The following is a 26,977-nucleotide window of genomic DNA, read 5'->3' as shown; positions in this document are numbered from 1 at the left end:
TTATTTATCAATTAAATAAATAAATAAAATAATTTAAGATAATATCAATTTTAAAACACCAGGCAAATCAAGCAACTGTCTAAGTTCATAAAAATCGATGACTATATGTAGGAGTTTTGTATTATTGATAAATATTAGTAAATCCATTTGATTAGTTGCATAAATTCATCAAAAAAAAAAAAGTATCTCAAGAGTGAGAAAGCTCACAAGCCATAATTTGTATCTAATTAATGATGCAGGATAAATAAAGGGTTTCACAATAAACATACATTAATTTCACAAAATAAAAAATGGACTAGATGATTAACCAAATTAAAACACACCAAAGAAGATACGATTCAAACAAGCATATCATCGTCAATTAGGATCTTCTATTCCTCTTATGCCACCGCTCGAAGTCGATTGTTGCTTGCACATGTTCAGCAAATCATTCAATTTGGCGAAGAGCCTTCTTTCTTTTTCTTCTCATTCCTCTTTCTTTTTCTTCTCATTCCTCATTCTTTTTCTTCCAGGCATCATGATAACTGAAATGATAAGCGATTATTAACCATGCAATTATAATTTGCTTGGACAACATTAAATTGAGGATATGAATCTTGGTTTGAGTTTCCAACCTTTGCATTACAATTTGATAGTCCAACGTCCCAGCAAAATAAAAGAACAAGTAAATTTCATAATTTCCCAATTTTTTTATTTTTTATTTCAATTAGTCTAATGGTTAAGCAAATGGTACGACGGATCTATCTTCCATATTACTGCTAAAGTTTGTTGACAAACACATTATATTACTAATCATACCAGTCAGTTAATTTTTATTTAATTATCTAAGTAACAAGTTTATATAGTAATGGTAAGTAACATCTAATAGGTAGATAACAAACAAGGAAGAAGAGAATAAATAACTACTTTGATTGAAGCAATAATTAATCCAGGAGTTATCATCGGTATATATATGAATAGAAGCATAGGAGTAATTAAATGAAATCTACTAGAAGATGAAGATCACACTCACATTTGCATCTTTGGGCAACCTTTAATTGTAAGCCTCCTGAGTTTTGTAAATGCTTCTAGGTTGAATGCTAGAATTGGGCAAGCATACATGTTCAATTTTCTAAGAAAATGCAATGGTACCAAAGTCGTCAAATTGTTGCACTTGATAATTGTCATCTTAGATATCATCAATCTTCGCATACCCTGTGGTAGACACCTTAACTCTTGGCACCCTACTATCTCTATTATTTCCAGATATCGGAGGTTGTCCCAACTACAAAATTCAGCAAACCATATTGTCTCATTGTTCAACCATACTCTCATTGTAGCATCATAATCATGTAGAAACAACCGCGGACATATTTCCATGAGTTTTGGGCACTGAATTAGTGTCAATTGTCTAAGCTCTGGAAAAATTTTATCATTTTTTCTTTCCGGCGCAGACCATTTCTCTAGTGCAAGCATTTCTGAGAAAGTGAGCTTTCTCAACATAGGAAATGTGTTGCCATCACCGTAAAATGTATCGTCTATGTGTTTTATTAAATCCATGCCACTTATCTCAAGCTTCTCGAGAAAAGGAAGTTGACCGAGTGATGGTAACATAGAACACCTCCTGAGATTGATGAATCTCACTTCAACTAAAGAGTCGAAACGAGCAAGTTGTTGTTTACTCATCCAAGTAGGAAATTCCACTCCCTTATAAGAAATTATGTCTAGACATTGCAAATGCAAGTTGGGTCGGAGAGCTTCGAGCACATGCTGTGATGGAGCTGTTTCAGAACTCATATTTGCTTCTTCACCACCCCAATGCAATGACAAGTCCCAAAGACTTTGATGGCCCATCAGCACTTCACAGTTTGAATCTCCTCTACTCGTTCTAGGTTTTTTAATCTTATTGTCTGAAGATTTGTTAAAGCTTGCAACTGTGTGAGCACAAAACCTCCTTGCACACCGATGAATATTCCTGACAACTTACGAAGGCCAATTGATTGCTCGATCCCACGGGGAAGTTGAGACAAGGATGCACATCCTGCAACGTTGAGGATTCTCAGTGATTTAAAACTGACCAAATCCTCTGGGAGCTTGCTCAGAAAACAACAACCTTGCGTATTAAGCTCTTCCAAGTTTGTGAGTCTTGTTATAGATTTTGGTAACCACTGAAGTTTTGTGCAATAAGCTAGTTTCAAAATCTGCAATTTCTTAAGCTTATGGATTCGTTCAGGTATCTTTTGAAGCTTTTTGCAGTGAAGCAAACTTAAAATTCGCAAATTAAGCAGGTCAAAAAGTGATTTCGGAAGTAATTCCATCTTAAGCTTTGAAAGGTGGAGATATCTCAAGCTAACCAATTTGCTAATTTCATTTGGTAGGCTTTGGATCATACTAGTTTCTACAACTAACATATGCAAATGTACGAATCTTACCGACATCTTGTTGAGGAACTTTGATATTGCAGTTGCTGCTTTCATGCGTCTTTTTTTGTATACTCGAAGTGTTATTTCCTCAACATCTTCTCTTGTCGTTTTCTTATCTTCATGTAGAATCAATGTTATCAGCTTACTGCTCACCTTAATTGGCATGATCGGCAGTCGAAATGGTATCACTCTAGGATTAATTTCCAAACATAAACAGCGGCAACACCTATAAATAGTAGTTGAATCTTTGGGAATCTTCATATGCAAGTAGACCATCCTTCGAAACAGTAATTCGAATAACTCCCATTTTATATCTATTTCGGTAAAAAATCTTTCATAGCGTTCAATCCAACCTGGTTCGAGGCCTTCAGTTGGTATGAGGCATTCAGCGGTCAACATGTGTGAGATGACATCGTAATCATTATCATAATATTTATCAGTATCAGCATCAAGTAGGTGACGGTATTGGAGTAATCGTACGATGACAAGTGGAAAATTCCTAACCATATAAATATCATCAAGTGAGCAGCTTTCAAGTGTTGCAAATGTCGTCGGAATATCATGGAATAACGATCCAAAAACCTTTGCCCCAAAAGTTTGACCAAGAAAGTTTGAGGAGTGTTGCTCAGCAAATGGAATGAGCTCGTCCTTCTCTGATTTGTCCCGCTTCAGTGGGATCGTCGTTGCTGCGTGTCTGCTGACTAACTCCACCCATGCATCCGCCGATAAGGGATTCAAACAGAATGTTGTAATATCCTTCAGTCTATTTAGAAAACTCATATATCTTACAGCTGATTCTGTTGATGATTTGTAGATGATCAAGACTCCACTCCCCGACCGGCCCACACGCAACATGATGTTCTTCAATTCATTCCACTCTGGTTGCATCAAACTAACCAAATTTTCACAATGAAGCACCAACAAGTATCTACTGCCACAGAGTTGTTCATTAATATATTCCCACATGTCTGGTAGCGGCAGGTCTAGGTGTAATTTCTGATCACAATATTCTTTCTTGTCTATGGACCTTACAAATTCGTTTCCAATTATATTAATCATCTTGAATGTCGAAACGAGGGGTAGATCCACCCAAATGCGATGATGAAACTGTTGGCCAATCCAAGTGTGGTGGTAGATCATGTGCGCCAAGGTCCTCTTCCCAACTCCTTGTTTGCCAACTATGACAATTGCAAACGGGTTATTATCAAAGCCATTGTTGTTGGATGATACTAGTTGTTGTTCGAAGATTGCAATGAGTTTCTCTAGTTCTTCCTCTCTACCCACCACCTCATTTTTTAAGACAATTGAGTAGTCTTCTCGGAGTGGGTTCATGGAAGCCATAAGGTCCCTCCGAAGACCCATAGCAGATCCTCTCAGCACAAGAGAATTCAAGTGGCACAATATCTCTTTCAGCTCCACTAGAATAACATGGCGAAAGTGCACCTGTTGGGTATTTCCCACAATGGAACGATGGGAACTTGCTTACCAATCCATGATTCGACTGAGCAACTCTCCCATATCTATAACTGCTGTAGCCACATCTGTCTCCCAATCTGCAAATTCTGCAGGCACAAACGACGTCACCACATCAAACCCATAGAACTTTTTAGAAAAATGGTTATTCAACATTCCCATCTCAGGGATTTCGATCATTGAATTGATAGCCCAAAGGCTATCACAAACCAAGGCCAAGTGATTTTGGATACACTGCAATCGGCCTTGTGCCATCATGGTAGGCGATGGTAGCACCTCCAGCAATAGACGCTTCAATTCTAGGAACACCACCATAATTTCTTCAACCTCTTATTTTCTTTGCTAGTGAATGAGTTTATTCAATGGCCGAAAGAGTGGTGGCTACTGAACCAAATTAGTTTTGATATGTACACCACCCTAATCTGAAGCAGCAAACCTTCTTACCATCATCAGCATCTTTCATTTGTCATCGCCACAAGCAAAGCAAAGTATTCTTTTGCTCATGGAGTAGAATAAGCATCATGCTTAATTACCCTGCAACATAAATATCCTCTCAATCTACATCTCACCACTACAAGTTTTCTTTAGAATTAAAGGCTTGTGACAAACTCAAATCCTTGTCAGATTCAATTTACATATTTAATTCCGTTCCTTTTTCTGGTTTCTTGTTTCTTTTCCTTTTACTAAAGTAAATGATTTTCTTTAGAATTGAAGGCTTTTAAGATACTTAAATCCTTGACATCTTTAGTTTAATTATATTCTTTTCTTTCTTTTTCCTATTTCTTCTAGTAAAGTAAAAGCGACTGCATGCTGTAGCCATGCACATCTCTCTCCCAATCTGCAAATTCTACATCCAATCTATTAGAATTATTTTGTCGATTAAACTGCTTTCTCACCATTATTTATGATAATTATGTGAATTAATTAAGAAGAGCAGAGATTGATTAATTGTGTGGAGAAGGTAGAGAGGTTTAACATCCTTTATATAAAGCAGAGATGGATTAACGTCGGGAGAAGCTGATGAAGTTATTAAAATAATTTATTAAATTTATTAAAATAATTATTAAATTTATTCATACTTTAAAATTTTAATAATTTATCTAGATTATTAGAATTAATAAATCTAAACTAAAAGAGTGTTTATTACCCTCTATGGGTAGTTCAGATTCTCTGTCCCCCATTTCTCTCTGTCCCCGTGTCCCACTGTCGATCGGACGGGTCAGATTACATCTCAATGTATCATGACATCTTTAAGATGTGTGCAGTATCCTCATGATGTACAAAACATCCTTGAGATGTAATCTGACCCGTCCGATCGACAGTGGAACACGAGGATAGAGAGAAATGGGGACAGAAAATCTGAACTGCTCTATGGGGTCACTAATACCAATCAATAGTCGTTTATTTAGAAAATATGTAATTTATTAATCTGAAGTTTTAACATTAATAGGAGTGAAAAATATTCGATTAAAACTAAATTATATTTATTAAACTTAAATTAATAAAAAAAATCAACTAACCGAATAAATAAAAAAATTAATTAATTCAGTCAATAACCAAATTAATATTTTTTTTAAAAAATTATTAAAACTTTTAAATAAAAACTTAATCAATTTAATAAAAATAGAAAATCTTCTTTTAATTATTTAATTATAAATAATTTAATTGAATTTCAAAATTCATAGAATCGATTTACTTGAAATAATCAATTTTATCTTTTTTTAAAAAATTGAACTTTCCATTATATGGAATTGGATTTTTGAATTAATTTGGGTTGATTGGTTATTTCAGTTGAGCCAAAATATTATCCACCTTACATAAAAATGATTCAATAATCCATATTAATAATTTAATAGTCGATAATAGTAAATCTATGGCGATATTACTATAGGGATGTATCTACCATTTAAAACATCTACCATAAGAAACAATACATATACCTCTCGAAGAATTAAATCTACTACGTGAAGGATGCATCAATACTCAAAAGAAGTGTCTCACCCATTGAAGGCGTGTGACAATTTTTTTAAAGCATAGAAAACTAACCTATATCACCAATCATGTTCAATAATCCATTTTACCAACAGGAAATTGTTTTTAAATTCCCATGTAAACTTAAACATTAGTATTTAGTCCCCATGCCAGACTTTCTTTTTTCTCGATACATGACCAAACTAGTTTATTTGTTTCAACTCCCTAACCTTGGCAAAATTACCATATTGTCCTCGTTTGGTTTTAAAACGGACAACTGAATGCATTCTCTCCCAACGACGCATCACTTCGCGACTCTAAATCTCGACGATGAACTCTGACTCCGTGACTCCAAAACTCAGCTACGTACTCCACCTCTGCGACTCCAAACCATAGGTGACGCACTCCCCGACTTTATCCCTAAACCATCTCCATCGACGTTAAAGGAAAAAATCAAAGAGGCGACCGACCTTGACTAAACCATCTTACACCCTTGAATTATCGATAAGTAAAATTTGTGTGCCCTAGATTTTGACTAATTTATTATTCCTTTGCGAAAAATTGAAGTTTAGTTCATGGGTGTTTTCGAATTTGGGGTATGAATGGGTAAATAGTTCAAATTTTTTATGTTGTCCAATCTGCTATCTTGAAAAAAATTAGTTTTGATATTCGAATTACAATTTAATGACTTTGTTTATGTTTTATCTTCTTCAATTGAAGAATTGAAAGATATATGTTACTTTTATGTATTGATTAGCAAAAAACTGAATAATATACTCAATTTAAGCGCTTTGATGCTCATATTTTCCATGACTTGTACTTTATGGTATGAATTATAAATTGTTCTTGTTGTTTGAGTGTAGTTGATTTTGTTAGTTTGAATAAAAATGAGTTCTAGATTTATAATTGCAACCTATTTTATGAATGTGCTTGTGTTCTATCTTCTTCAGTTGAATGATTGAATGAGATATATGGTTGTTGTGTAGTGATTATCAATAAACTGAAAATATACTCAATTTAAGCGCTTTGATGCCCATATTTTTTTATGGATTATAGTTTATGGTATGAATTGTAAAGTAATTTGTTTTTATGCAGAAATGGGAAAGAAAACCAGAGCTATAAAATTAAAGGAGGTTAAAGGGAAATTTGTGGAGAAGAGTAAGAGCAGTAAACAATCATGTTCACATTGTTCACTGACATATTTCAAAGCTGTGTTGGATGAAGTGTTACCCAATTTGGGTAATAAGCAAAAAGAGAGGATCAAAAGCACTCCACTTGCTCCATGGCTCGAGATTCCTGAGATGCCAATTAGTAGTACCAAAATAGATTTAGTATTAAATAGATTCCAGTAGTCTTCGCGTTCTTTCTTGTTTGGTGACAACATTGTAGTTCCATTCATATTGACCGAGTTTTGCATCATCCTTTGTTTGGTCCATGTAGGGCAACCTATTGATTTGGATGCCAGCATGGAGTCCAAATTTGTTGCTCGATTATTTGGAGGAAAAGTCGGCAACGTAAATAGGACTACAATTCATAATAAAATGCTTGTATTAGTTGGATCAGAGAAGGATTGTGCAGTGGATGATTTTCTTAGGCTGTTTATTTGTCTATTATTTAACTGTGTTATTTTTCCTGTTGGTAACTATTTCACTCCTCAATTTATTATGTCTTATATTGATAACCTGACGAGGTTCTTTGATTACTTGTGGGAGATGCATCATACAGATTTGTATGTCACCAACTTATTTTACATACCGCCGATAATGACAATAGGTTGGAAAGAAGCAAAAAAGTATGTAGATGGTTGTACTGTTGGCCTAATGGTGAGTTTTTAATTTTTGAAGTACGATTGTGATATATTTCATATTATTGTAATACTATCTTTGTGTATTCAGGTATGGTTATATGAAAGAATACCTTCATTTAGACATGCACGATCTTTATGGTGTTTTCCCCGGTTGTTTCGTTAGGAAAGGAATAAGATTTCCATCCAATGTGATGTTGTCGAGAGATTATTTACCGGCAATGATTTCAACAAGGTAAGTTGCTATGTTTTTTATTCTAAATATGATTGTAGAAGTGATGTTTTGTTTATAATAATTATGAAAAGATGTTGGATATAGTACCATTTCTGAATAAGGAGATTATGTTAAGGCACAAACAAGGAAGTTCTTTAGTAAATATAGAAATAATGAAATTATTTATGTTAAATAATGATGATAAGATATTTTTTTTTGACTATATTACTCTTATTTTGATGGTAAAAGCATTGTGTGAGATGTCATGGATTAGCTAATAAGAAGATGACGACTGAACCAAGCAGTGAAGAAAAGAGTAATGATGATGTGGAGACAAAACTAGTTAGTGAAAAAAATAGGTAGTGAGAAAGAAAATTTTAATTTTGAAGAGAATAAGAATATTGAAGTTGAAGTTGATGGTGAGACTGAACCTGTTGGGTTATTTGAGTTCAATGTTGAAGTGAATGAAAATCTAACTCCTAACTTGGATGATAATGTTGATTTGATGATAAAAGATGTTATTTCCCAATTGAATAAAGAAAACACTGGATTGATAGATCTGATGGTGATGTATTGGAAGTAGAAAAGAATAGTGGCTCAAGTGAAGAGCATGTTTCTGGTAGTGACATTGGTACTTCAAAAAAACAGAGAAGATCAGTATTTTTCAATCTTCTATTGTGGAAACTATGAGCAATAGGGTTAATCGTGTGGTGAAAAAAAAGCGTCAATGTTTGTGACTCCACCTAGCTCAACACCAAAACGCAGGAGGAAGGGAAAAAAATAGATAGATGGAGCATAACCTAAAATGTTTATTTTAAAGTCTAATAGTTTTTGTGTGTTATTATATATTGTTGCTAAACATGTATGGATTTTAACTGATATTACTAAATATGTTGCTACATAGATAAAATCCATCATAGATGTTGAGAAGGATGGCCAGAGTCCTAGCAAGAATAAAATGGATGCATATAAAGGGAGAGGTGATTTTTGTGGCCATGAAGAAGGATCAGAAGTAGAGAGAAATGTGTTAATAGAATTTCTATCTAGGAATGAATTATAGTAAGTTTAATTTGAATATGTTAAATTTTGTCTTACCACTTTTTTCTCAATATTTGTAATGGAAATAATTTTTCTTTCCATCTAGTGTTGTCATTTGGCAAGATGACTTCCTGAGCTTGACTGGACATGTATTCTGTCCTTTTTTGTTTAGTAAGCCTGTTGATAGTCAAATCATAAATGTTTACATGAGAATTATGAAAAAATAGAGTTCGGCTTATGGGTTTGAGATATACTGTATGGACACTACTATACAGGTTCGTAGCACAATTGATATTTGATTGTACTTCTTATTAGATTAAGATGGATTAAGATAACATTTGTACTCTTGTTTTAAATATCTAGCAAGAAGTGTTGCTACATTTGGAGGTATATGGCAAATACAGGTAGTTATAGAACATGGAATATGAACCTTTTCTTGCCAGGTTTGTTAGTATTAGCTCTAGTACCAATTATGAGATGATTGTAAAGAGCTCATTTTGTATCATATATCATTATTAATAAAAGGCAAAGTTGGTTATTATATTTATTTCAGTTCAGTGTCGATTAAATAAGTATAATAATGTCCTTGGGTTGTAGGTTCTTATCTATAGTATATCAATTAGTTGAATTGATAGTAAGATATTGTAGAGAACACTACTCTTAATTATTCTTAGTCGAACATTAATATACAAGGATAATATTAATGCGTTGAGACTAGTATATAGGTCAACGGATGACTTGATCTCACAAGTCATTGATATGAGATATCGGGTTGACACATGGGTATATATTAGAGAATATATACTGAATGACCCGTTATGAGAATGTTTCATAGATCGTTATATGGGTGTCATAAATATTCTCATGTGACTATTGGTATGAATAGTCCTTAGAACTGAAGTTACTACGGTTCCCTACATAAAGAGTTGTATACTTTGGTATCGTCAAACGTCACCCGTAACAGGGTGGACTATAAAGTCGATCACTAGGTATGCAATAAATTATGCGGAGGGATGTGAGTGATGTAGATGAGATCTATCCCTTCCATATAACAGAAGTGATATCTGTGGGCTCCTTGATTAGTAGAACACAAGAAAGCATGACCATGCGTAAATGAGTCAATATGAGATATTGAGCTCATTTGTTTGAGTGTGTCTACTTAGAGATCAAGAAACATAAAGATTGATAAGAGGATTGTTAGGATCGTTCGTACTCGGCTAGAGAGGGGGGGTGTGAATAGCCGCCCCAAATTCTCGTTTCTTTCTACAAAACTTGTTACCGCAGCGGAAAATACAAAGAAACGAAAGAGAAGAAAACCAAACCTTAACACAAGGATGTAACGAGGTTCGGAGATTAGGGCTCCTACTCCTCGGCGTGTCCGTAAGGTGGACGAGTCCAGTCAATCCGTCGGTGGATGAGTCCCCGGAGAACCGGCTAATACAATATACTCCTTGTGGGTGGAGAAACCTCGCCACAAACGTTTGCAACAGCAAACAAAGAGTACAAGAACAGTAAGAAAAGCAATACAATATGAATACAATAGCACTCTACCAATTGCTTGCTTTCTTGTCGACTGGAGGTGAAGCAGCAACTTCACAACCCAAACGCAGCAGTTGATCGACCACTCGAAGCTCACGCGAAGCTTCGAGGCGAGCTCAATCGAAGCTCAAGCGAAGCTTCAGCAGCAGAAAGAAGTTCTAGTAGAAAGAAGAAGAAGATCTCGCAGCAGCCTCGACCCCTTTATACCGCGAAGAAGAGAGAAGAAACTAGCCGCTGCAACGCAACGGCTAGAACTCGGACCGATCAGGCTTCAGCCTGGTCTTTGATCGGTCGTGGGGACCGATCAGCCCCGTGCTGATCGGTCCCCAGACCATCCTGACCTCCTGACCGAGAGCGATTGTCCTGATCGGCCGTGGAGACCGATCAGATACACCTGATCGGTCCCGACCGATCAGAGCTTCCCTGATCGGTCCCCGATCGGTCCGTGGACCGATCAGAACTCCAATATGCTATTGAGTGGAATCTGATCGGTCACCGCACCGATCAGAAACATCGAGATCACCGGATCTCGCAGACCGATCCAACTCCTAGGTTTAAAGTGCCCTTTCTAACCTAGTTCGGAGAACGAGCTACCGAGCCCTCTCCGACTCCATATGCCAAGCTTCACTCACTTGGACTTCTCAACACCAGATGTCCGATCACCCTTGATCTATCTGGATTTTCCCTTGCCCGGCTTCACTCACCAGGACTTTCCACCTGGCTTCACTCACCAGGATTTCCACACTGCCTAACATCCCAGTTAGGACTTTCTCACTGCCTGGCTTCACTCACCAGGACTTTCCAACTGCCTAACATCCCAGTTAGGACTTTCCCACTGCCTGGCTTCACTCACCAGGACTTTTCCACACTGCCTAACATCCCAGTTAGGACTTTCCCACTGCCTGGTTTTACTCACCAGGACTTTCTACCTGCCTAACATCCCAGTTAGGTCTTTCCCTCGTGCCAAGCTCCCTGCTTGGACTTCTCCGTGCCAAGTCTCCATACTTGGACTTTTCCCGTGCCAAGCTCCCTGCTTGGACTTTTCCCGAATCAGGTCAACCAGGTCAACCTTGACCTAAGGTTGCACCTACAATCTCCCAAACACCTATTCTTGTCAAACATCAAGAATAGAATTCTCTCACGAGTGTCAAACATCAACATGCAACTCAACTAGGTCAACCTTGACCTAAGGTTGCACCGACAATCTTCCCAAGTCAAACATCAAAATACAACTCGAGTCAAGTCACCTCGAGTCGGGTCAACCAGGTCAACCTTGACCTAAGGTTGCACCAACAATCTCCCCCTTTTTGATGTTTGACAAAACCCATAATCAAGTTAGGTTAACCCGATAACCTAACTTAGGTTTTCCAACCATCTTCCAATATCCATGTTCTTTCCTTGAACATTCTCTGGACATTCTCCCCTTAGGTTAACCCGATAACCTAACTTGGGTTCTCCAATAATTCTCCCCCTTTTTGACACACATCAAAAAGAATTCTAATGTTCTTCCTCAAACATTCCTTGACATTCTTTCCCTAGCTTGGGTTCTCCAATTATTCTCCAATGAACACTCTCCCCTTTTTGACACACATCAAAAAGAAAAAGGAGGGTATCAAGGTCAAGAGTTTCTTCCTAATGAAAGTCCCATACCTTTCATTGAAACTCTTAATTTCCCCTTTGACACTAAACTCAACAATCAACTTAGTGATAGTCCCATATCACTAATCCTCAAAAGTCTTAAGGAGTAAAAACTCCCCCTAAAAGTCAACTCCCCCTTGACAATTAGGTAAAACTCCCCCTAAAGGTCAACTCCCCCTTGACCATTGCACCAACAATGTCTTTGTGAGTTCCAAACCTTTAGAAATCCACAAAACCCAACTTCTAGCTGAAATTTCAGACCAACAGCTGAAAATCAGCATTTGGCACGCCCTGATCGGTCACCAGACCGATCAGGGATTCCCTGGATCGGTCACCAGACCGATCAGGGATTCCCTGGATCGGTCACAGTGACCGATCCAGCATCCCCTGGACCGATCAGGCAACCTCCTGATCGGTCCACAAGTCTGATATCAGATTTCTGATTTCTTCTCCCGAAATTCAGAAACCTCTAGAAAATCACAGAAAATTTCAAAAATTGTAAAATTTTAAGGATACATTCCTCATAACATACACTATCAAGGAAAAATAGTTTTCTATGAAAATAGTTTCCATTTTTTAATCTTGATACAAAGTTCAAAAACTTTGAAATAGTTCAAGTTTAACTCAACTTTGTATCACAATGTTCAATGATGAATGCTATCACTAGGAAAGCTTCATCAAGGTTTTTCAAATCAATTTTAAAATACTTTTAAAACCATTTGAATTTATGACCATAATCTTAGGGCTAGATGTACATGACTTGTACACAAGCTTTCCCTATGATCCTTAATTTCTTGAATTAGGGTCATCTAGGTACAAGGGCTATGCACCTTGATCCTAACTCATGATCCTAATATCTCACACACATCTAAGGTGTATCAAACCACATTCAAGTCAATTTGATGTGAGATATGGATTAAGGTCAACTTAGGCTAAGTTCTCATGCATTTTCTAAACACCAATTTGATCTCAATATCAAATTATATGTTTGTCCTTAAATCAATTTCATTGATTATAATGCAAGAGATGATGACATGGCATATAATGATATCATAAGTAAAAACATGTGCTAATGTCATGATGTCATGGCATAAAGTTTGAAAACTTAAATAAAGCATGACATATAAACTAGCCTAAGCATTATCATGACATTTCAAATAATAATGAAACTAAACATGATGTCATGACATGTGAGGGCAAACAATCATAGCAAGATTTAGCATAAACAAATATACCTAGATTACTCATCTAAGTATCCTTAACCACTTTGCTAACCTAAAATTTAACCCTTGATTGCCCTAAAATGCCAAAATCCTAATTTTGACACTTCTTGAACTCTAGATTAATTCATGCCACTTAAAGATCAAATTTATCCTCAAAACTTGGCATGTTTCATTTTTCCTCGAGAGTTCTCTAGATTTTCCCAAATTGTGCCAATTGAGATTAAAAATGAAATTTCCAATCTTTTAGGCACATTTAACTCTTCAAAGGAGTAAATGATAATTCCATTTCATTTTCAAAGGTTCACAAAACCTTGAAAATGCTCTTTGAGTGTCAATTTCCTCAAAGTTGGGTTAACTACCCTTCTTATTGGAGTTGACACTCTCTAACCCATTTATGGGGTAGAGAAGATGCTCCTAGGAACCCAATACCTATTTGAGCTCATTGGGTTCACTAAATATTCACTAGGGATGACTTCCCTAGCAACCCTCCTAATGACCCTCTTAGGCTTTGAAGCCTTGGTCATTTGGGTCTCATCAAGGTCAACTATAGGGGTGACTCCCCTTGTAACCTTGGTAATGGTCTTCGTAGCCCTAGATTTTGTTCCATAATCGAATGGAACATTGTGGTAAGTGGGCTTGACCACTTGGGACTTAGATTTGTGACTCAAACCTTTCTTGTCCTGGGACTTTTGACCCTTAGGCCCTAGAGTTGACTTCTCTAAATTTTTAAGGGTCTTTTCTAGGGTATCAAGCCTTGACCTCAAGACTTGATTCTTCTTTTCTAATACCTCAAGTTTTGATTTGTCATTCTTTCTTGAGGTGTTCCTAGGCATGTGTCTAGTTGATTTAGGGTTTCTACCTAGGTTTTCCTTAACCTTAGAAGTGTTAAACCTAGGGTTAGCATTCCTAGTAGTATCCCTATCTAGGTTGACATGTTTAGCACCTAAGCACATGTATTGATTTTTAGTGTTAACATGCTTATCATTATTGACTAATGCAATAAAATTACTAGCATGTATCCTACTAGAATTGCACGAATGAGCCTTAAAAGATACCTTAGGGTTTGCCTTAGCTCCCCCTATCGATGTGCATCCCTTGTCCTTGTGAGGTTTCCTCCCCTTCGGACATTGGCTCCTATAGTGTCCCCGTTGCTTGCATTGAAAGCACACCACGTGCTTCTTGCCTTTGCGTGTTGGGACTCCGGCTTCCTTGACCTTTGGTGCCGGTGGAGTCTTCCTAACCTTCTTTGGACATTTGCTCTTGTAATGTCCATGTTTCCTACACTCAAAACACATTATGTGTAATTTGCTTGAAATCACAGTGTTTGAGTTACCTAGGGTTGTGGATGGAGATGAGCTTTCTTCTTCAACCCTTCCGGAGGTGGGAACTTCTTCTTCTTGCTCCGAACTTGAACAAGAGGAACTCTCCTCCTCTTCTTCCTTGGATGTTGAGTAGCCCTCAACTCCCAATTCGCTCCCTCCATGATGTGAGCTACTTGGCTCACTAGGCTCCTCTTCATGGCTTGAAGTGGAGCTCTCCTCATGGTACTTGGCCAAGTTATCCCACAACTCCTTGGCATTGTTGTATTTACCTATCTTACACAAAACATTAGTAGGTAATGAAAATTCAATTGTTTTAGTTACCTCATTGTTGATCGTGGATTGGTGGACTTGTTCCTTCGTCCACTTGTTCTTCTCTAGAGGCTCTCCTTCTTTATCCATTGGAGGAGTAAACCCTTCTTGTACACAAAACCAGCTCCACATATTAGTCCTAAGAAAATACATCATCCTTACCTTCCAATATGCGAAGTTGTCGTTGTAGAAGGGTGGAATGGTGATGTCTTCTCCGAATTGATCCATCTCTAGCTTGTGCTCCCACGGGTGTGAATCCGATGAAGAGCGACCTTGCTCTGATACCACTTGTTAGGATCCGACGTACGGCTAGAGAGGGGTGTGAATAGCCGCCCCAAATTCTCGTTTCTTTCTACAAAACTTGTTACCGCAGCGGAAAATACAAAGAAACGAAAGAGAAGAAAACCAAACCTTAACACAAGGATGTAACGAGGTTCAGAGATTAGGGCTCCTACTCCTCGGCGTGCCCGTAAGGTGGACGAGTCCAGTCAATCCGTCGGTGGATGAGTCCCCGGAGAACCGACTAATACAATATACTCCTTGTGGGTGGAGAAACCTCGCCACAAACGTTTGCAACAGCAAACAAAGAGTACAAGAACAGTAAGAAAAGCAATACAATATGAATACAATAGCACTCTACCAATTGCTTACTTTCTTGTCGACTGGAGGTGAAGCAGCAACTTCACAACCCAAACGCAGCAGCAAGTCGACTACTGGAAGCTCACGCGAAGCTTCGGAGGCGAGCTCAATCGAAGCTCAGTTGAAGCAGAAGCTTCAGCAGCAGAAGAACAGAAGTTCTAGTAGAAAAGAAGAAGAAGATCTTGTGCAGCAGCAGCCCTCGACCCCTTTATACCTGCGAAGAAGACAGCGAAGAAACTAGCCGTTGTAACGCAACGGCTAGAACCTGGACCGATCAGGCTTCAGCCTGATCGGTCTGGGGCTTGCCTGATCAGGCCCCAGTCTGATCGGTCCCCGGAATGATCCCACCTCTCTTACCGAGAGGTGGCTGCGCCTCTGATCGGTCGTGGAGACCGATCAGGATACACTGATCGGTCCCCGGACCGATCGAGCTTCTTCACTTCTGATCGTCGCCTGATCGGTCTGTGGACCGATCAGGAACTCCACAGTATGCTACTGAGTGGAATCTGATCGGTCACCAGACCGATCAGGAAACACTGAGTATCACTGGATCGGTCTGCAGACCGATCCAACTCCTAGGTTTAGAGTGCCCTCTCTAACCTAGTTCGGAGAACGAGCTACCGAGCCCTCTCCGACTCCATATGCCAAGCTTCACTCACTTGGACTTCTCAACACCAGATGTCCGATCACCCTTGATCTATCTGGATTTTCCCTTGCCCGGCTTCACTCACCAGGACTTTCCACCTGGCTTCACTCACCAGGATTTCCACACTGCCTAACATCCCAGTTAGGACTTTCTCACTGCCTGGCTTCACTCACCAGGACTTTCCAACTGCCTAACATCCCAGTTAGGACTTTCCCACTGCCTGGCTTCACTCACCAGGACTTTTCCACACTGCCTAACATCCCAGTTAGGACTTTCCCACTGCCTGGTTTTACTCACCAGGACTTTCTACCTGCCTAACATCCCAGTTAGGTCTTTCCCTCGTGCCAAGCTCCCTGCTTGGACTTCTCCGTGCCAAGTCTCCATACTTGGACTTTTCCCGTGCCAAGCTCCCTGCTTGGACTTTTCCCGAATCAGGTCAACCAGGTCAACCTTGACCTAAGGTTGCATCTACAATCTCCCAAACACCTATTCTTGTCAAACATCAAGAATAGAACTCTCTCACGAGTGTCAAACATCAACATGCAACTCAACTAGGTCAACCTTGACCTAAGGTTGCACCGATAATCTTCCCAAGTCAAACATCAAAATACAACTCGAGTCAAGTCACCTCGAGTCGGGTCAACCAGGTCAACCTTGACCTAAGGTTGCACCAACAAGGATGACATGGTCTATGCCTCATTGATCAATCTAAATATCAAGGATAGAGAGACCAAGTCATACAAGATAATAGTCATGGACAGGTTAGGTCGGATCTCGACTTTCTTGTCACTTGGGTAGCAATGATGCCTTGCTAGATGCCACTCATTGCTTATGTATCTAAATATTGATTTGGGTATATTGCCAATGTTACAAGAACATATAGGGTCACACACAAAGAACAAGTTGATATGGAGATAAGTTCATGTGATGAATCATTGGATTAAGTGTAATCCGAATTGGACTCATTGAGTTAGACTCAAATGGATTCAATTGTTGGATTTAGTTCGAATTGCATGAGAATCAATGAGTTAGACTCATTGGGTGAACTTGAGTTCGCCAAGGAAGTTTAATGGTCAAAATTGAACCATTAGATTGAATGATTAATTTTGAGCCATTAGATGGGAAGATGAAAGGGCAAAACCCTTGGTATTCATATGATAGGTATATATATATATATATATATATATCATTTGGATGATATTTTTTGTGAGGTGAGATCTTTTGCATTCTTCTTCTTCCTCCTTCCCTCTCTTGGCCGAAACACTCCTTGAGGTTGCTAGCACAACCTTGTGTGTTTTCTTCTCCATCTTGTTTTGTTTGTGAGACAAACAAAGACAAGGCTTGTTTGTGCGGATACCATAGAGGCGCGGACGTATGATCGTGCTGAGATCTGAGCTATTGATCAGAGATCATGTGCACGCATCAAGGGTATAATCCTATCATGTAACTTAGTATAGATTGTTTGTATGCAATGTATTCCCTTCGCATGGATCTGTTGGATAGAGGATCTAGTTAATTTCTGCTGCACTTTCGTGTGTTTAGCGCGCTAGATCCCAACAAGGTTGGCATAGACCACCAGGAGCATAGTACAAGATATTAATGAAGATATATTTACAAGATGCAGATATATAATTTTCCCTATTAATTAATGATAGGTGCCATTGATATTTATTGGTTTTTGAAGTATCTGAAGGAAAATTCAAGCTATGGAATTCAAACCAGCATTCCTTTTCAGCTGAGACAGCCAGAGTATATATGAGTTTGACAATATTTGTTAGGGTCGAAATGTGCTAGGGGGGGTGAATAGCTTGTCGCGCTTGATTGCTTGCTTTGTTGTTGTTGATAGGCAGCGGAATAAGACTACGAAGCACTCTACAATGCTAACATGAGGATTTAATTGGTATCCACCTCAAGAAGAGGTGACTAATCCAAGGATCCACAGACGCGAGCACTCTCCACTAAGAAAATACTCCTTCTCGGTAACTACCGGAGGTGGAGAAACCTCGTACAAGACTCACACACACATACAAGTCAAAATAAGAAGAAATACAAACACAAACCTTACAAGGTTTACACACTTATGTTCTCTTCTTGTTTGGGAATACCTCTTGATGCTAGGGAATGCAATTACACTTCACTCCAAGACTCTTCAAGAACTGACATGTGTCACTGAGCTCGGTGGAGAAGAAATGTTGGAGATCGAGACGAAGATCTGGAAGTCGTGTCGAAGAAATCGCTCGCTAACGGCTATAACCTGTGCAACGGTCGGATCCCAATCGATTGAGGAGGCTTTGAATCAATCAGTCGATCGATTCAGAGTACCTCTGTGCTATCTGGAAATCGTCTGAATCGATCGCCCGATCGATTCAGCTTCTATGTGCGATTTTCAGTTCCCCAATCGATCGGCTGATCGATTGGAGGTGCCCAATCGATCGGTTGATCGATTGGGAACACTTCTGTGTGTGTGATATAAGTTCCCAATCGATCAACCGATCGATTGGGCCACTGCTTGTAACAGCACAGCCCTAATCGATCGATTGATTGATTGAACCCCTGTTCAATCGATCAGTTGAGCAATTGGTCTCCCTTTGACTTGCCTAAAATCAAGTCCAAGGTCTCCAATTCCAACATTTGGTCAACCGTGACTTGTTGGAATATTATGCCTAACATCTGTTCAGCCTTGACATGCTAGGACTTCTTCACCAAGTGTCCGGTCACTCCCTTTGACCCACTTGGACTTTTCTTCTCGTTCTAAATGTTCGGTCAATCTTGACCCACTTGGACTTACCGTCCACCAGACGTCTAGTCATCCTTGACCTATCTCGATTTCCTTGTGCCAAGTATCTAGTCAACCGTTTGACCTACTTGGACTTCCCACACCAGGTGTCCGGTCAACCTTGACCCACCTGGATTTCTACATGTCTGGCTTTACTCACCAGGTCTTTCCACTGCCCGGCTTCACTCACCGGGACTTCTACCTGTCTGGCTTCACTCACCAGGACTTTCACCTGGCTTCACTCACCAGGATTTTCCATCTGCCTAGCTTCACTCACTAGGACTTCCCATCTGCTTGGCTTTAGTCACCAGGACTTTCACCTAGCTTCACTCACTAGGATTTTCCCACTGCCCGGCTTCACTCACCGGGACTTTCACCTAGCTTCACTCACTAGGATTTTCCAACTGCCTAGCTTCACTCACCAGGACTTTCACCTGGCTTCACTCATCAAGATTTTCCAACTACCTGGCTTCACTCACCAGGACTTTCAACTGAGTAACCTCCAGTTAGGACTTTCCCAGTGAAGTATTCGGTCAACGCTTTGACCTACTTGACACTTCTTCATATCTAACTGGTCAAACCCTGACCAGTGGGAAATTGTGTCAACAATCTCCCCAACTGGACGATTGCATCTGTAATCTCCATGTATTATCAAACATTGAAATCCAAACATCAAGACTCAAGCTTAAGTCAACTCAAGCTTAGTCATCCAGGTCAACCTTAACCTAGGGATATTGCACCAACAATCTCCCCCTTTTTGATGTTTGGCAATATCTTTAAGTTAGGCTAATCCCATAGCCTCAACTTCCTTTCATGCCAAGGTATAAATGAGGGTTTCCTTCATTCTCCCCCTTTACTAGAGGGCAAACTCCCTCTTTAGGTAATGAAAGTCTAACTTAAATCCTACATTCTCCCCCTATTGGAATACATCAAAAAGAACTCTCCCCCTAAAGAGTTACTCACTATTGTTCACAACTTCACTCGTTGTTCACAACATCATAATGAAGGTCTCATACCCCTCATTATCTCCAATGCTCACCCTTGAGCATTAACCAATCCAACAATGAAGGTCTCATACCCTTCATTATCTTCAATGCCCACCCTTGAGTATTAAATCTCTTCACAAATACAATGAAGGTCTCATACCCTTCATTGTATCCAATACTCATCCTTGAGCATTTTTCAAGAGAAGGATATACCACCTTCCATGGTTTCGGAAAATAATTTTCATGTCCTTAGCGAGTGACTCCCCCTAAAGACATGCTCGGAACTTCTGTCATTGCACCAACAATGACTTGGAATCCCTAAACCTTTAAGAAATCCAAATTTAGAAGTTTTGAGATTCAAAACTTCAATATTGAAGCCAAACATCAACCTAAGCTCCTACTTAGTCTCCCTTAACCATTCCATCCTTGTTTTCATCATGAAAACTCCCCCTAAATGTATACAAATATGTGCCAAGGTGTTAGGAATGGTTACCTAGACTAAAAAATGGTTTAAAATACTAAAATCAGGCTTTCTCATCCAAAATCAACAATCTCAATCGATTGAGGTTGGGTCTCAATCGATTGAAACCAATACAATCGATCGCCTGATCGATTACACGAGCTTCTGTTTGCTGAAATTGCCTCTGAATCGATCCACTTATCAATCCAGGCAGATTGAATCGATTGGCTAATCGATCCAGCGAGGCTCTTCTTGCGAAGAAATGCATCTCAATCGATCGGCTGATCGATTAAGGCTTCCCAATCGATCGACTAATTGATTGAGTTTTTGAAATTTTGAAATTCAATTTCAGCCAAATTTCAGAAATGCCCTAAAAATTCTACAAAATTCTGAAAACCATAAAAACTCATGTAGACATTATTTAGGGTATATACTATCATAAAAAAAAATAGTTTTCTAAGAAAATACATCTTATTTTCAAAGATTGACATAAACTTGAAAACTTGTAAAAACTTTAGTGTTTTCTTCTAGTTTGTGTCTAACTTTTCAATGATGATTACTATCAAAAGATAGACTTCACCAAGGTTTTCCAAAAGTATTTTAAAATTATTTTCAAAATCAATTTCCAACCATATTCTTTGGGCTCAATGCACATGACTTATACATTAGCTTTTCCAATGATTGGAGTACACACAACTATGTATTTTGATGAACCTAAAATTTAAAAAGAATACACTAAATCAACATCTTGAGTTTTGTTCATCATCCTAACACCTCACTTGTATCTAATGTGTACTAAAATATATACAAGTCACCTTATGGTTCTTTGTGAGATGTAAGGTTTGGTTTTCCCTAAACTAGGGATTATGTATATCTATCTAGGTATTTTAGAAATTTTGACCATCCACCTAAGATGTCACTTATTAGTAAATGCTATTTGTCCTTAGTTACAAGGAATTAAAAGTAATGCATGATGAGTTATGACATACATCAAAATGAATAATTGTCAAAAGAAAATTTACTATAACTGCATGATGTATGTATGACATGATATGATATTTTTATTATTTTTCATAATAAGCATGAATGTCATGGCATGTGATGGGCAAACAAAGCATGACAATTAACATAAATAAAATATATCTAGATTATCTATCTAAGTATCCTTAAATCCTTAGCTAAACCTAAAAGTAATCCTAGATTGCCCATATTTTCTTAAGACAATGTCAAAACCCAACTTGACATTTCTTCTGCACTTGATTAATTTGTGCCAATATAAATTACGTCAAGTTTCTCAAATAATGGTACATTTTACTCTTACAAAGAGTAAATATTTTAAATTAAGGCCTAGATTTGGCCCTTAACTTCCTAAGAAAATACCAAAAATCTCAACTTGGAATTTCTTATGTTTTTCCCAATTGTGCCAATTTAAATTGAATTCCAAATCCTCAAGTTTTGGCACATTTTACTCTTTCAAAGAGTAAATGACAATCCACTTCATTTTCAAAGGTTAATAATAACCTTGAAAATACTCTCCAAGTGTCAACTTCATCAAGGTTGAGTTAACTACCCTTCCAATTTGAGTTGACACTCCCTAACCCTCTAGGGTGTAGAGAATATGCTCCTAGGAACCCAATACCTATTGGTGCTTCTTGGATGTTCTAGGTACTCACTAGGGATAACTTCCCTAGATACCTTCCTAATGACTTTTTTAGGCTTCTTGGAAGCCTTGGTCACTTCCTCTAGGTCAACTCTAGGGATAGCTTCCCTTGTGACCTTCTTGGTGACTTTCTTAGACTTCTTAGAAGTCTTAGTCACATTTGTTGTTGTAAAAATACTCCTAGGGATAACTTCCCTTGTATCCTTGATTTGACCCCTAGACCTAATATTGGTTCCATAGTTATATGGAATCCTAAGATAAGATATTACATCCTTCTTAGCCTTGGGTTTGTATCACAAACCTCTATGGCCATTGGATGACCTTTGATGGCCTAAACCTAGGTTGTGCTCATTTTTTTTCTTTTAGGATATTTTCCATCCTTTTTAGGGTCTTTTTCATTTTATCAAGTTTTGACCTCAAGACTTAATTTTCTCTCAATAAATCCCTAGTTTTTGGTTTTTCATTAAATCCTTAAGCATTTTTATTTCTAGGCTTATAACTGCGGTCCTTAGTGTTCTTGCCTAGGTTTTTATCTACCTTTCTAACCCTAGGTGGGGTAGTCTTAGCATGAAAAGTCACATGATTTTCATTAATATTATCATGTCTCTTATTCTTATGGTAAATAGCATTAAAATAATATAAATTAGAAACCATACTCTTATCATGCCTCAAAGGGATAGACTCAATAAATGATACCTTGGGTTTTACCTTGGAAACTCCCCCTTGACTTGAACTTCCTCCCTTAACTTTGACTGCTTTCCTCCCCTTAGGACATTAACTCCAATAGTGTCCTTTTTGATTATACAAGAAGCACACAATGTGCTCCTTGCTCTTCTTTGTTGTGGGGGCGGTCTCCTTGGGCTTCTCCTTGTCCTTAAGTGTCACTTGGCCCTTCTTCTTGGCCAATTTAGGACACTTTCTCTTATAATGTCCATGTTCCCTACACTCAAAGTAAATGATATGATCTTTATTATTAACAATTGAAATTGTTATACCTTTACTTGTAGGGGTGACATCTTCTCCTTTTGATCAGGATGTAGAGGCTTCCTCTTGATCCAACAATGATGCTCCTCCAATTGATTTGACTTGACTTTTAGAGGTGGAAGCTTCTTCATCTTCATCCCTTCTCGATCCAGAGATAGAGGTTTCTTCTTCTTCTTCTTCTTCTTCTTTGTCCTCTTGTACATGAAACAAGGAGTATGCTCCCTCCTTGCCTTTTTTCTTTGCATTTTGTAGAGGATGAAGCTTCTTGTTCTTCTTCTTTCGATGTTGAGCATGTCTCAACCTCGGACTCCTCTCCTCCTTGATCTTGATCCAATGAGTCACCCTCTTTGGATTCTTATTTATTTTGTATAATGGAGGGGATCTCATGAATTTTTGCCAATTTGCTCCAAAGCTCCTTAGCATCCTTGAATTCTCCAACTTGAGCCAAAATATTGCTTGGCAATAAATTGACCAATAGCTTGGTCACATTGTCATTTGCCTCGCTCGTTTGAATTTGCTCTTGACTCCATTTGCTCTTCTTGAGAATTTTACCCTTCGAATTTATTGGAGCTTCAAAGCCTTCCATTAAAGCAAACCATTGCTCTATCTCCATCAACAAGAAATTTTCGATTCTTGATTTCCAAGAATCAAAGCTCGTCATTGTGAATGGTAGAGGCACCCTCATGTCGAATCCGAGTCCATCTCGGAATTCCATTTGAAGTTGAGCCTTTAATGAAGTATTCGACTTCATGAAATTGCTTCAACTTCTTCACCCTCTAGCATTGTTGCCCCTTTCGGCGATGATTCCTATGAAGAGCGACCTCGCTCTGATACTACTTGTTAGGGTCGAAATGTGCTAGAGGGGGAGGGTGAATAGCTCGTCGCGCTTGATTGCTTGCTTCGTTGTTGTTGATAGGCAGCGGAATAAGACTACGAAGCACTCTACAATGCTAACATGAGAATTTACTTGGTATCCACCTCAAGAAGAGGTGACTAATCCAAGGATCCACATACGCGAGCACTCTCCACTAAGAAAATACTCCTTCTCGGTAACTACTGGAGGTTGAGAAACCTTGTACAAGACTCAGACACACATACAACTCAAAACAAGAAGAAATACAAACATAAACCTTACAAGGTTTACACAGTTATGCTCTCTTCTTGTTTGGGAATACCTCTTGATGCTTGGGAATGCAATTGCACTTCACTCCAAGACTCTTCAAGAACTAACGTGTGTCACTGAGCTCGGTGGAGAAGAAATGTTGGAGATCGAGACGAAGATCTGGAAGTCGTGTCGAAGAAATCGCTCGCCAACAGCTATAACCTGCGCAACGACTGGATCCCAATCGATTGAATCTGCTCTCAATTGATTGGGGAAGCTTTGAATCAATCGGTCGATCGATTTAGAGCACCTCATTTAGAGCACCTCTGTGCTCCCTGGAAATCACCTGAATCGATCACCCGATCGATTAAGCTTCTGTGTGTGATTTTCAGTTCCCCAATCGATCGACTTATCGATTGGAGGTGTCCAATCAATTGACTGATCGATTAGGAACGCTTCTGTGTGCGCGATATAAGCTCCCAATCGATCGGCCGATCGATTAGGCCACTGCTTATCGCAACACAACCCCAATCAATCAGCTAATCGATTGAATCCCTGTTCAATCAATCAGTTGAGCGATTGGTCTCCCTTTGACTTGCCTAAAATCAAGTCCAAGGTCTCCAATTCTAACATCCGGTCAACCGTGACCTTTTGGAATATTATGCCTAGCATCTGGTTAGCCTTGACCTGCTAGGACTTCTTCACCAAGTGTCCGATCACTCCCTTTGACCCACTTGGACTTTTCTTCTCGTTCCAAATGTCCGGTCAATCTTGACCCACTTCAACTTACCGTCCACCAGATGTCTGGTCATCCTTGCCCCATCTGGATTTCCTTGTGCCAAGTATCCAGTCAACCTTTTGACCTAATTGGACTTCACACACTAGGTGTCCGGTCAACCTTGACCCACCTAGATTTCCATGTGCCTGGCTTCACTCACTATGTCTTTTCACTGCCCGACTTCACTCATAGGGACTTCTACCTGCCTGGCTTCACTTACTAGGACTTTCACCTGGTTTCACTCACCAGGATTTTCCATCTGTCTAGCTTCACTCACTAGGACTTCCCATCTACCTTGCTTCACTCACCAGGACTTTCACCTAGCTTCACTCACTAGGATTTCTCACTGCCCGGTTTCACTCACCGGGACTTTCACCTAGCTTCACTCATTAGGATTTTCCAACTGCCTAGCTTCACTCACCAAGACTTTCACCTGGCTTCACTCACCAGGATTTTCCAACTGCCTGGCTTTACTTACCATGACTTTCAACTGCCCAATCTCTAGTTAGGACGTTCTCAGTTAAGTATCCGGTCAACTCTTTGGCCTACTTGACTCTTCTTTATATCTAACTGGTCAAACCCTGACCAGTGGGAAATTGTATCAACAATCTTCCCAACCGGATGATTGCATCTACAATCTCCATGTATTGTCAAACATAGAAACCCAAACATTAAGACTCAAGCTTGAGCCAACTCAAGTTTAGTCAACTAGGTCAACCTTAACCTAGCGATATTGCACCAACAATATTCTACTCCAATAAGTCTTAAGATCGAGTATTAAAGCATTCCCTATTTTGTAGGCACAACTTTTGGCTGGTTGTATTACTCATCTTTCAGGTTTCACCATAGGTAGTCAGGAGGTGATCAGAGCAGATAGTCATCATCAAGGTGCTACTTTTGATTGTGGTATCTATGCCTGCATGTGGATTGAGTGTCTATCCCATGACACTGACAATTTCTAGAGGTTTGCCAATGACATGAAGATGAACAACTATCAGGCACGTGTTGCATCAACAATATTATCATATGATAATGGATTGTTGAAAAATACATTTGGCTAATTTTTCTCGTCCTTTGGGTTGTTTATGGAAAAATAGATGTGATGGCTAACTTTTCTCGTCCTTTATGTTGTTTAGGGAAAAACATATATGATGACTAATTTTTCTCGTACTATTGGTTTTTATGTTGTAATGATCATAACCTGGGTATATTTTATAAACATTGTTGGATTAATACGCACGTGAGAAGGGGGGTGAATCACGTGATTTTTAAAACTCATCTTTTCGATTTTAAATTCACGAGTATGCACAGCGAAAATTAAGTAAAATAAACAACACAAGAAAATACAAGTGGTTTACTTGGTTCAGAGCCTTCGGTGACTCCTACTCCAAGATTCAGGTCCCATGGACCTATCGATGGATAATTTACTAAAAACCTCTTCCGGTACCTTCAGAAGAGGGAATTGAGTACAAATTTTTAGAACCCCATGGTAATTTTAATGTGATTAACCAAGTCAGGTTAGGTTCTGTTGGTTGTTAACCCTTGTGTCTAAGTGTACAGGAGCTTAGGAACACAAGAAGTCGAACGAAAGACACATCTAGCATGAAGGATGGCACAAGAAGGGAGTCGACGGACTCGGTGCATATATGGGACGAGGTGCTATAGAAGAGTACACCAGCAGATGAGAAGTATGCGTGTAGTGGTTTGAGGGACGAGAAGCCAGGTAGGAAGCCTGCTCGAGGAGAAGGCCAGAAAATGAGTTCGAGTGAGCTTTATTTTAGTTAGACAAAACCACCCAAGCGAGAGGAGCAGTGGAAGAGCCAAAGGTGAAGTTTGGAGCTCGAGAGTAGCTGTTGAAGACACCCTGGTAACCTTCTGGTGGAAGGCGCCTTCAAGCACTTGAAAGCATCTTCAAGCCTTCATGGAAGATGCCTTCAGTTGCTTGAAGGCACCTTCAACTCTTCATAGAAGGCGCTTTCAAGCACTCGAAGGCGCCTTTGACTAGGCAAATAT

The 26,977-nt window shown here is 39.0% G+C and overlaps 1 protein-coding gene across 1 annotated transcript; it reads right to left on the bottom strand.

Moving 5' to 3' along the window:
• Positions 1 to 1,832: 1,832 nt before the first annotated feature.
• On the bottom strand, positions 1,833 to 4,190 carry LOC122014214 (disease resistance protein RPS4-like). The gene is made up of 2 exons (XM_042570388.1): positions 3,930 to 4,190; positions 1,833 to 3,845 (listed from the first exon to the last, which is right to left on the bottom strand). The coding sequence occupies exons 1-2, from the start codon at positions 4,188 to 4,190 to the stop codon at positions 1,833 to 1,835; spliced, it is 2,274 nt and encodes a 757-aa protein (XP_042426322.1).
• Positions 4,191 to 26,977: the final 22,787 nt, after the last annotated feature.

Source organism: Zingiber officinale, chromosome 8B, assembly GCF_018446385.1.
Source record: "Zingiber officinale cultivar Zhangliang chromosome 8B, Zo_v1.1, whole genome shotgun sequence".
NCBI lineage: Eukaryota > Viridiplantae > Streptophyta > Magnoliopsida > Zingiberales > Zingiberaceae > Zingiber > Zingiber officinale.
Note: the sequence above shows the minus strand (reverse complement) of the source record. Positions and strands in the feature narration are given on the sequence as shown.